Source organism: Propithecus coquereli, unplaced genomic scaffold, assembly GCF_000956105.1.
Source record: "Propithecus coquereli isolate 6110/MARCELLA unplaced genomic scaffold, Pcoq_1.0 Scaffold299, whole genome shotgun sequence".
NCBI lineage: Eukaryota > Metazoa > Chordata > Mammalia > Primates > Indriidae > Propithecus > Propithecus coquereli.
In genome coordinates, this window is record NW_012148607.1 from 1444365 (window position 1) to 1456520 (window position 12156).

The 12156-nt window shown below is 53.2% G+C and overlaps 1 protein-coding gene across 1 annotated transcript; it reads right to left on the minus strand.

Annotated features, from left to right (window-relative positions):
- TSPAN1 (tetraspanin 1) lies at positions 1-4967 on the minus strand. The gene is made up of 8 exons (XM_012648963.1): positions 4836-4967; positions 4348-4412; positions 1361-1567; positions 1082-1156; positions 867-965; positions 622-786; positions 430-513; positions 1-242 (listed from the first exon to the last, which is right to left on the minus strand). The coding sequence occupies exons 2-8, from the start codon at positions 4402-4404 to the stop codon at positions 195-197; spliced, it is 735 nt and encodes a 244-aa protein (XP_012504417.1). The 5' UTR covers positions 4405-4412; positions 4836-4967; the 3' UTR covers positions 1-194.
- Between the last annotated feature and the right edge of the window lie 7189 nt (positions 4968-12156).

A 12156-nucleotide genomic window follows, 5' to 3' on the forward strand; every position in this document is an offset into this window, starting at 1 on the left:
AAGGAAAAGTCAGGCACAGTCTCGAAGGTATGGTTCCTATTTAGCCCCAAGTCTGGGGCAGAAAAGGCAGGCCCACTTTGGCCCAATTGACACTGTTAGATCTTGTCCCCAATCTGGTCACTGCTTCTTGGCCGTTCCAGGGTGCCTCTTCCCGGTTCCCATGTGCAGCAGTAGTGGCAGAGACAGAAGCAGTCTTATTTCAAATTGGAGTACAGATACATGGACACAATCATGGCAGCCAGCTGGTGGGGAGGAACAGAGAGAGATGAGAGGACATGATTGGGATCCTGAAGCATTGGTCCCCTGCCCCCCAAACCCCCTACATGAAGCTCTGTTAGAAGTCTGTTTCCTCCAAAGAGGCCTCAGAGATGTGTCAAGCAGCCCCGGTCCACTGGCCACATCCCAGCCCCAGCCTCCTCATCCGCTTACCTCTAGGGCCGCAATTCCGGCTGCCACACCACCCACGGTGACCGCATTGGTTCGGATGTCATCCAGAAGCTGATCGAAGCACCCCTTGGGGGAGGGGAGAGCATTTATAGTTTGCAGCTGCCCTACCCCCATCCTCACTTGCTACTTCTGAGGCCACTGAAACAATCCCCACCCTCCTATGCCGGCCCACACCTGTACAGTTGAGTTCTCGGCCTTCTGCATGGTGCAGGGTTCCTTGGCTGTGTCGTTTACATAGACATTGTCAGTACAACAGTATGCGGGAAAGGTGTTGTTGTTCTCGCTGAAGTAGGGTGAGCCCTCAAAATCCGTGTAGTTGTTGAAGCCACAGCAGTTGAGCTGGAAACAAGATGGGGAGCGTGGTTGGTGGGGTTTTGCTTCTTTCTCTCTACCCCAAAATCTCCCCTAGCCCACCTTACCCCTTTCATGGTGGAGTTCCACACTTGGGTGAAGTCTTTCTGGGAACCATAGTTGTTCTTGATGGTAGGCACGATGAGCAACGTCAGGAAGTCCTCAGCCTGAGTTGGGCAGGCCAGTGTTTAGGGGTTGGTAGAGAAGGTGGCCATTCACAGGCCACAGCCTCCTTCCAGGGCTTTGCCCAGTCTTCCTCCCTTGCCCCATCCCAGCATCTCACCATTGTGGTGTACACCAAGGCGACCACAGCAGCTGCAACCTCAGCAATGAAGATGACGAGGAGGATGACGAAGAACTGAGTGGGGAACAGGGGTCTGGGTTTTAGGGAGAGACAGTCCGTTATGTCCTCCTTGCCCTAGTCCACCCCCTGAAAAAATGAGGCAGGGGTCCCTATGCTGAGGCTCCTGGAGTCCAAAGCAGGGTTTGGGGATCCCCAGGGCCTGATGTCAAGAGTGAGGGGACCCTTGGCCATGGGCTTGTGGAGCTGGGTTTGACACACCATCATGAGGGCACACTTGTTCTCAGCGTGAGCACCGTAGCAGCCCAGGAAACCAAGAACAAAGATCACAGCACCAGCCGCGATGAGGAAGTAGCCAACGTTGACGAACTGCAAGGCACTGGACGACAGTGGCCCGAAGATCTTCAGGAAGGACGGCCCATCGACTGACACCCAGATGCCCACTGCCAACAGGGCTATGCCACATAGCTGGGGATAGAGAGGTCAGGCAGGCTCATTACCACACAGTTAAGTCAGCGGGGTGGGGTCCAAGAAACTTCCCCCTCTATTGGCTATGAAGTCTAAAAACTCATCCTTAGGGAGGGAAACACCCTCTAGAGCCAGAAAAACGGGAGCTGAGACACCCATAGCCAGGATAAGGCTGCACACCTGGGCAGATATAAATGAGCTTGGGGGTTCTAGAAATATCCACAGAGTGGGGCGGGGGGCAAGACTTTCCCTCACTGCCGCCAGGATCCTGCCGCATAGCTAGGAGTGAAAACAGGCAGGTGAGGGCTAGTCTCCCATTTCCTTTCTGGGCTACAGGTGCCTTGAACACCTCTGTCCTCTGATAGGTGGAAACAGCGGGGCGGTGGCGTTGAACAGGCTCGATGGTCACCCTAGCGACAGAGGTGCAGCTGAGTTTACACCTGCTCCCAACCTTGGCGAGCACGGAGGCGGAGAAGGTTCACCCACCCTGAGGCCCCCTGGCTCCTCTCCAAGATCCAACTCCAGGCCTTTCCCCTCATCCAGACTAGACCTCCTCGCCTCACAAGTGGAAACTGAGGCACCTGGTGGGGGGAATACAGCCAGAGCTGCTCTTAAATGCTCTCCAGCTCGACGCCAAACCTCAGAGGAAGTCCTGAGGCCCAGATTGGGGAGGGCCTTGTCCAGTTCCCATAGCTCTGACAGCAAAGCCTCCCTGACCCAGGGCTTCAGTGGGCGGATCAGCCTGACATCACCTTGGTGCCCAGTCCCCACTTTCCAGCTATAAAAACTGAGGCCAGAACCAGGAGTGAGGTGACAGATTGTGGCTGGATGCCAGGCATGTTTGCTCAAGGACAGAAAGCTGGGCTTCTAGGCTGCAGGGTCGAATTTCAAGGAGCCGGAGGCCTGCCCTATCCTGCTCTGCCCAGCCTGGCAAGGTCTGGGCAACAGAGGCCAGAGACCAAACCGGATTTGCCTTTAACCCTCTCAGGCCAGAGCCTCTGGAAACCTATTGCCTCCTCCAGATTCATGAATGAAAACTAGCTCCCTGTTGCCAAAGGAAGCCCAAAGCACAGACCACATCACAGAGTCTACCCACCTCAGCCCAATTTCTCCGAGTTGATCTATACATCTACACATCTAAATTCGTCTCTGCTTCCTCACCTTTTACTCGCTCTAACCCACTCTAACGTGGCTCCAAGGTTTCTGGTGCCACCCTGTGCTAAATCCAGTGGACATTTCATAGGCCATATCCTTGGCCTCTCTGATATCTGGCTCTCCCTATTTTCCTCCCCGTCTCCCACTGCTCCTTCTCAATCTCCTTCATGGTGGCTATTTTTCTGCCTATCCCCAATAAGTTGGGTTTTCCAGAGTTCACTTTCCAAGTGCTCTCATCCACTCCCGTGGCTTCGGTGACCACCTATGTGCACATGACTTTTAAATATCCATGGCCAGCTCCAGGCCAGGCGCGGTGGCTCATGCCTATAATCCCCACATTTTGGGAGACTGAGGCAGGAGGATCACTTGAGGCCAGGAGTTTGAGACCAGCCGGGGCAACATAGTGAGACTTTGTCTCTACAAAAAATTTAAAAAATTAGTCGGGTGTGGTGGCTAGTCCCAGCAGAGGCAGAGGCAGAGGCAAGAAGATCACCTGAGCCCAGGTGGTCGAGGTTGCAGTGAGCTCTGATTGGTCACTGCATTCCAGCCTGGGTGACAGAGTGAGACCTTGTCGCAATGAGAAAAGGAAAAGAAAAGAAGTCCATGGCCAGCTCCAATCTGAGCTGCACTTCCACTGGATACTCAGCTGCCTGTGGGACATCCCCCTCTTCCCTTCCCACGTTGCCCATGCCAGAGATATGCCAGCCATCTCCAAGACCTGTCTCCCTTGCCCCTTCTGCCGTCCCTCAGCCACCATTCTAAGGCTTTGTCCTTTTTCCACTTGGTCCATTTCTCCCTATCTTCACCACCATCTTCAGGGTTTACGCCTCGTTGCTCGGCTTTTCAAACATGCCCTATGAAATCTGTTCCTGGTTTTCTGAACAATATCTGGTTTCATTACCTCTGAGCATTTATGTATGCTTTAAAACTCCCCCACCTAGTGCAAATTCCCAGCTTTGGCTATATCTTCCAGGAAGTATTCTCCAACCAGGCTGGGTTCAAGCCCCTCCTGTGGGCTCCCATAGTCCCTGTGCTAAGCCCAAACTTACTGCGCTGTTACTGTCTGCCTGTCTGGCTTACTGGACCTGACATCCTCGAGGGCAGAGAATGGCCTTGTTTACCGGCCACCCCAGAACCCAGCATAGAGTCTTGGGCTATGAACGTTTGTTGAATGAATAAGGACTGCTCGAGATAGACCCTTTACTCTCATAAGACGTGAGCCCTCTCCTTTCAGCTCCCCGTCATACAAAGGCCCCTGAATTTCCTTCCATACTGGGTGATCTTAGGCAAACCTCTTTTTTCTCTGTGCCCCCAACACCTATAAAAAGGACAGAATCCCTCCTGCTAGCCTCCCCTACGCTACCCTAAGCCTGGGCTGAAGCTTCCTGAAAGGGAGGAATTACCCTAAGCTTCTCTATCCCCTTCGTCACACACACCCTTGTATGGCAGCCTGGCGGCTATGGGGACCAGGAAGCAGCCTTTGGGGAGACCTCTGCATCCCACTCATGAGGGAAAACTTGACAGAGTCTGGGCCCAGCAGTCTCCCTTTTCCCAGTTTGGGCTCTGCTTAGGCTGTGACCTGCTCCTGTAGGGAGCCCCAAAGAGCCCACAACCTCCATACTTACAAAGATGAGCAGATTGAAGAGGAACATCATGGTCTTAAGGAAGCCGAAGCACTGCATGGTGGCTCCTGGGAAGCAGACATGTGTGAGTCAGGACTTTCTCTCCTCTCCCCTACCTGGGCTGGCCCTGGCTTCTGGATCGTGACATGCCAGACCTGGACCCATAGCTCACCAAGCTTCCCCTGCACCTGGAATCTGACACTTCAGAACTTTGCCCAGTTCCCATCCTGACGCCCCTGCCCCTTATACCACACATGCCTTCTACCAGCACCTCACACTCTGAGACCCTAACGCCCCAGTGTCCTCCACTGGCATCCCAAGCCTGACTCCCATGCTGTAGGTCACTCCACACTCCATGCCCTTCCCTGGCCCGTATATATCCTGGGTTCCTCCCCACACCCACCCCAGACCCTTCCAGGACCTTCTCTGTGGCCCTTCCAGCTCCCCGAATCTGTTTGCTTCGTAGGATAATCTCTATCCTATGTCATCACCTGTTCAGGGCTCTCGGCAGCGAATTCTGAAAGAAGGATCTGCTGAGGCTCCAGAAGGGATTGAAAAGCTCCAGGGAGCTGCCACCAAGTGGGCAGGCAGAGGGACGCTGGGTCTCACACACCACTGCTCACCTGCAGGCCGGGTAGCTGCTTTAAAGGCCTCCTTCTGCCCGCCCGCAGGCCCCACCCTTCCCGTTTCCCCCTGCTGCCCCCTGCTGCCTGGAGACGGGTCCCCACAACCACAGCAGCAGGCCTCCACCTGGCAACACCAGCCATGGGCAACACCCTTCCTGATCCCAGGAAGGGTGAACAGGCGGGGTGGGACAGGTGGCTCCCCAGAACTTCTGTGTGTCCCACACCATGATAGTGCACAAACGCGTCTTTCCCTGCGTCTGCTAGACACTCACACATACCCTGCATGCCACGGGCACACGTCTGCCCATGCTGCCACTCGTATGTTCACACGTTCAGCGTAGTTACACACATAAACACCTGCTGCTGCTCCTGAATGCACACACACACACACACACACACACACACACTGAACTCTTTGTGGACTGACTCCCAGCAAACTAACAATAGAATAACATCTGAGGTACATACTTAAAGGCTCGTGCTCGCTCTCTCTCTCTCTCTCTCTCTCTCTCTCTCTCTCTCTCTCTCCACACATACACACACACACACACACACACACACACACACACACACAACTTTCAAAGAAATGACCAAGGTTTGGCAGCTTCTGCTCTCTTCTAATCAGCAAATGGTTCCTAGTCCTCTTCCCTCCACAAAACCTAAACTTCCCCATCTTTCTCCTCCCTCCGTTCCTCCTCTCTCCTTTCCCTCCCCACCTTTTTCTCTCTCTTCCCCCGCCCAGTCTTTCCTTAGCACTCCGCGTACACCCTTTCCGTTTCTGCCGGCAGGTGGCGCCATGGGCCCATGAAGGAGTCACCCCCAGGGCTAAGGCTCCGGAATCCCATCCTCAGTAACCCTTCCCACTGCCTGTCCCACCGTCCACTCCAACACTCCTGATGTTGAGGTGCTGGGAAAGTTCTGGCTTTCGGGTCACTCAGACCAGGTGCTTGAATCCTGGTTCCGTCACTTATTAGCTGTGTGACCCTGGGGCCATTTCTTAGACTTGATTTTAAGCCTCTATTTCCTGGTCCGTATAATAGAATAGTTATGGGGTTTTAAAGTGAGATTTTCTTCCTGCTTTGAGACATAAGGGAATGAACACAGAGCTAGGAGGTCAGAGGGAAGAGACACAGCCAGAAGGGTTGTGGAATGGAGGAAGTGGATTTTTAATTTTGTTTTGTTTTTACAGTGGAAGAAGACAGCTGAAGAGACGAGAGAGAAGGGCCAATAAAATTACAGACTACACTCATGATACTGGTCATGTTTTAAATGCACTACATATTTTAAGTATGCAGTTTCCTCTTCACAACAGTCCTATAAGGTAGACTTTCTTTTTGTCTCCATTTTAAATACAGGGGAGTGGAGGCACCGAGAGGTCAAGTACTTGCCATAATCACACACAGTTTGTAAGTGGCAAAGCCAGGATTCCGTCCCAATCTGGCACCAGAGTCCACATTTTAACCACCAAGCAGGCTGTCTACATCGATGGAGTTTCTAAGGAGGCAGGCCTGGCTTCCACAAAGAGCAGGGGAGGAAGCCTGAGGAAGAGGAGGGCAGGAGCAGGTGGGTTTGTAGTTATAGTGGCTAGAAGTTGTTGGGGGCAAGGTCATATTTTGAGACTGAAGGTGACAAGAGTAGAGGCTGGGGTGCTAAGAGGAGTGTGAGGCCTGTGAGGCCTGTAAGGTCTTCTTCAGGAACAGAAAGAAGGGGAGGCTGGGAAGGGGGCTACAGAGCGGGTAGGAGGGAAAGGGAGAGGGTGCTGAGATGCGGAGGGAGAAGGGGCAGGTCCAAAGTCCCACAACAACTCAGTTCCAGGCCGTGCAGAGCCAGTCTCCTACAAGAAAGGACATGAACCCAGGGTTAGCACCTCTTCCATCCCCAGGGGATCCAGCTGTTCCTCCACCTGTACCGAGTGTCCACATGGCATTCTCTTTCATCTCAGGAAGAACTGGGACAAGGTCACATTCATCTGTGTCCCTGGTGCCCAGCACAGACGATGTTGTTAGTGAACATTTCCTAAATGAATGAGTGAATAAATGAGTCGCAGAATAGCAAGAGTTAAATGCTCTGGGCTTTCTCTCTTGGCCAACATGGATTTGGACCCCTGTCTGCCTCTAATTATGTGACTTCACCTCACTGAGCCTCAGTTTCCTTATACAGTTGGTCTTTGTTATTCACGGATTCCACATCTGAGAATTCATCTACTGACTGAAATTTATTTGTAACTCCAAAAGCAATGCTGTGGCACTTTCGCTGTCATTCATAGACATGAGCAGAGGCAAAACATTTGGGTCGTCCAACACACACATTTCCAGATGAGGTCTGTGGAACAACAGGACTCTCTGCCTTCTTGTTTCGGCTCTTGTAAAGTAAACAATGTTCTTTTTTGGTGGTCTTTTTAGTGCCCCATTTTCTCACATTTTGTGGGGTTTTTTTTGGTGGTTTTGCTGTCTAAAATGGCCCCCAATTGTAGTGCTTAAGTGCTATCCAGTGTTCCTAAGTGCAAGAAGGCTGGGATGTGCCTTACAGAGGAAATACATGTTAGGTAAGTTTCATACAGGCACAAGTTATAGTGCTGTTGGCCATGAATTCAATGTTAATGACTCAACAGTACATATTAAAGAAGGTATCTCTACACATAATATCAGGTTATGCATTGACAAAAATGTGACCAGAGGGTTGCAGGAACCTATCTTTCCCCTAGGAGCAGTGGTTCCGTATTTGGTGTTCTTGGTGACTTTATAGAAAATAACTATCGGGAATAATGAGAATTGACTGTATACAAATGGGGATAATGATAGAATCTCCTTGCAGGGTTGTTTTGAGATTAAATGAGATAATGTTAGTAAAGTGCTCAGCAGTGTCCGGCATGTAGTAAGTGCTCAATAAACATTGCAAATATTGTTAATCTGGATGAGTGAGAAAGTGAGGGAGTGATTTTCCCCTACTCAGAGTTCCTTTCCCCAAGGGGCCAAGCTGGGGTTCTGTGGCTCTTGGGCTGGCTCTTAGGCTAGGCCCAATGGAGAAGAGTGGGTGGGAGCCATGAGGAGGGGCTGGGGGCCAGGACCTGTAACAAAGAGCACCACCCTTGTGCAGACTTTGTATGTCATAGAGGCCTCAGCTGCCACCCTGGTCAGCAGCACTCCTCAGGCACACTACAGAAGCTCCCTGTGCCCATGGGGCCCTCTTCGCTTGTCCGTGCCTCTCGGCCCCGGGGCATGAGTTCCTCCCACCACAGGCCAGGTATGGGCTGGCCCAGGCCCCGGTTTCCTAGGATGTTCAAGCGCAGCCACAGAAGGTACCGGCAGAAACCCCAAGGCCCAACTGCCACCAGTGCAGCCACCAATCTCGCTACCATGGTCATGGATATCAACAACACCCACACTGCCACCACCAGGGTGTGGATCTTCCCGCCTCGAGGTTAGCCAGGGGTCGAAGGAGCCCAGGAGCCAGGCCAGGATAGGGGTTTAAAAAACAGAGCCACTGAAATTCTCCCCACCTGGCCTGACTTAGGCATTCTAAGGAACAAGGTCTATGAAATACCACCCCAAAGGTATGGTGGGGTCTTGATGGCAGACATCCCAAAATGCTGAGAGCCTTAATGGAGGGTGGATTGGCTGGAAGCAGAGGCCTCAGGAGGTGGGTGAATCCAAAGGGCAGTGGAGCTTCCAGATTGCTGCCTTCCTCACACTCTTCCTTCTCCTTCCTCTCCTCAGTTCTCAGACAACTCTGTCAACCTGGGAGACTTCTGATCCTCTAGAAAGACACAGAAGCTAGCCCAGAAGCTTGGCTTGTTCTGGACCTGCATCTTCTAGGGGCTGTAGGTGGTGAACAACAGACAAATGCAGCCATTCTGCTCGGACTGCCTTATTCCACACCGAGGTGCAGGATGTGAGGGGAGTTAGGGCTGAATACTCCCAGGGAAAGGCTTCGGCGACAGCTGCTAGGATCACAGTTAAGACAGTGAAGGACAGGATAAGGTCAGCTTTTGATCTGCCCCATGAAGTAGGGCCTCTTCTGCCTTACTCCCCCATCTGCACAGGGAGAAGGGTCTCTGTAGACATCTCGGAAGGTACAGGAGGCACAGATTGGACAACCCTGTGAGTGCACGAGCATGAGGCGGATGTGCCTGCGTGGGCCTGCGATGGTCAGTGCGTAGGTGTAGCTGCTGGTGTGTGTCTGAGACTGTGTGTGTGACCAGGAGAATGGGGGTTCAGCAGACGTGGCCGAATGTGCCTTTGACTGCAAGTGGCAAGGAGTGTTTGTGAGGGTACAGGTGTGCCAAGAGGGCATCGGCTCTGCTAAGAGGAATAAAGGTCAGGAGGGGAATGGGGGCAGCCTGAAGAGGAGAGGGTGGAGGAGGGTCAGCTTCTGAGGAAGGCAGGCCACCACCTGTAGCCCCCTGGCCATTCTCTGAAGTCAGTGTTTTCCAGACTGGCAGCCAGGTGGGGGGGCGGGGCGGGGCGGGGCAAGACTGAGTGGGGAAGGTGCTGAGCTCTCTGGCCTGGGGATTTTCCATTTAGATTTCCGAGTGTGTGCCCACATGTCATTGGGTGTAACTGGGTTTCTGTAGGGTTGTGTCTTAGTGGCTGGGAACATTGGGAGGAACTCGGTCTCTAATGTGTTGTATTATGTGTGTGTTAGTGTGTGTGTGTGTGTGTGTGTGTGTGTCCTGATGTTCCAACATCTGGCTCCAGTTCCAGGCTTACCTTCCGTGAGGGTTGGGAGTGGGAGCAAACCCTGAGACCTTTGGTGGCCTGGGGGCCAGGGGTTCAGGAAGCCTGGCTAATGTCCTTTGCTGCCTGTGAAGGGAAAATGAAATGTGTCTATATCCATCCACTCCAAGGCTTACCAGACACTGGGACCCTGAGGGGAGGAGTGGGGCAGAGAATTCACTGACACACCATGACCAGACAGTGCTGGCCTCCTCGGGGTATGGGGGGTGGCGTTGCTGAACATCAGTCAGAGCTGGAAGGTGGCTGGGCCAGTACCCAAGGCCCCAAGGAGGCCCACACATATAAAGATACATGACATAGTCCACAAACACCTGCAGATGCGTAAATGTAAGTGGACTCACAGACATAAAATGCAACACACACGCATGAAAGCACGTACTGTAATATAAACAGAGATATGCACTGACAGGAATGTACATAGACCCCCGCCATGACACACGTAACCACACATGCACATGCCTGAAAATGAACACAGACACAAACACGCATGCACCCAGACATGAGCACACAAGCATATAGACACAGACACATGCAATTGCACTCATGCAATCCCAGGCACACACAGACACACACACATGCAGACACACTCACCGGACTTCCCTGCCCCTGCAGCCCTGGGACCCAGTAGCCTCCCTCCCCTATATGAGTGTGTGTATGTGTGTGTGTGCATGTGTGCCCACAGTTGTGTCTGTGAGAGTGTGTGCATGTGCGTGTGTGTATGAGGTGGGTGCTGAGCTGTGGGAACTAGATGACATCATCTCTTCTGGCTATTTTTAGCTCCATCTGCAATGACGACTCCTTCACTGCCACTCCCCCTCCAGGTTCCCAATTCTCCTCCCCCTCTAGGCTCCTAGAGGCAGCAGCAGCCAGAGGGCACCCACCACCTCAGTTTAGGAGGCCCCCTGGATAACTGGGTGCAGCCTTCTCTCCTGCTGCGCCAGAGTTTCCCTGGAGGCTGAGAACACCAGGCTCCCAGGCCAGAAGGGCCGGGGGTAGGTGAGCAGACCTGGCTACTCTCCAGTGCCTAGGGTGCCTCTGCTTCTGCTTCTCAATCTGCAACTCTGTCTCAGCCCACAGTTCCTGCTGTGTGCCAGGGAGGGTGCTGAGTTCTGGAGATAGAGAGAGAGCAAGACAGTGGGAGTTACAGCCCAGCGGGAGACAGACATTAAACAGAGCACACAGCACTTGGTTAAATTGTGAGGAGGGCTCTGAGCACTGCTAACAGGGACACTTATTCTAGATGATGTTCTCTGTCTGTCTGTCTCTCTGCTCTTCCATCTCCCGTGGGTGGGTAACCTGAGGAGGCCAGAGGGAACGCATTCCCTTTCCTCACACCCTTCACTCCACAGTCGCCCCCCAGCATTCCAGAGCACACCCCCGGCTGTGCTCCCTACGCTGCACCAACCCACCCTCACTGGTGGCCCAATGCTGTTCACATCTCCTTTCTTTGTTTTTTGTTTCATTTTGTTTTGAGACAGGGTCTCGCTCTGTCACTCAAACTAGAGTGCAGTAGTGCAATCCTAGCTCTCTGTAACTTCAAACTCCTGGACTCAAGAGATCCTCTTGCCTCAGCCCCCGCATCTGGCTAATTTTTAAATTTGTTGTGGAGATGGAGTCTCACTATGTTGCCAACACAGGTCTTGAACTCCTGGCCTCAAGGGATTCTCCTGCCTCAGCCGCCCAAAGTGCTAGGATTCCAGCTGTGAGCCACCATGCCTGGCTCCCCCTTTTCTTTGGAACCTTCCTGTAGTCAATCCCTGGGGGACAGGCCACTGTTCCTTATCTATAGATGAGAAAACTAAGGCCCAGAGAGGGGCAGTACTGGACCACACCTCACAGTGCCTGGGGAGATGGCGGGCAGGTGGAGGAGGAAGTGGTGGCACACTGGGACAGCTGGCACAGGTGCAGGAGGAGCAGGTCAGGAGGTCAATGGCCTGAGGGGTCCATGCCAGGAGGAGGGCTTCCCGCTCCAGCCAGCCTCAGGCAACCACCAGAAAATCGGGTTTAGCAGCTTTGGTCATGTGCTGCAGGACTGGAGGAAGGGTCTAGACAGCTCCCAAGAGGCAACCTGGGGCAGGCCTATCCTCTAGCCCCAAGTTTCACCAACTGTCTGGTTGGGGGAGCGTTTTATAATTCTGGGACCCTTTGGAATGTAAGAAGAACAGCTCTGGGCTGGAGGCAGGAGCCCAGAGTTCCAGACCCTGTTCTGTTCCAAGCTCTAGTGTGATCCTTAGAAAGTCCTGGCCTCTCTCTTGGCCTCAGTGGCTCCACCGCTCCCTACCCCACCCCCACCAACTCCTGCCCTATGGGTTTTCCTGGGAGTCTGACTCAGGCAAGGGAACACGTTAGTCAGTGGGTAGGGGCACAACCAGACAGCCCATGGAACGCCCGGCTGGAGGTCCCTTGTCACTAACGGGTCAATGGCCGGAAGCCCAGCTCCAACCCCACAA

Excerpts from the sequence above, each read along its gene's own strand:
- TSPAN1 (XM_012648963.1), bottom strand. The coding sequence starts at position 4,404 with ATGCAGTGCTTCGGCTTCCTTAAGACCATGATGTTCCTCTTCAATCTG. Across the intron at positions 1,157-1,360 it reads ACAAGTGTGCCCTCATGATG|TTCTTCGTCATCCTCCTCGT; the intron begins GTGTGTCAAACC and ends TTCCCCACTCAG. Across the intron at positions 787-866 it reads GGAACTCCACCATGAAAGGG|CTCAACTGCTGTGGCTTCAA; the intron begins GTAAGGTGGGCT and ends TCTTGTTTCCAG.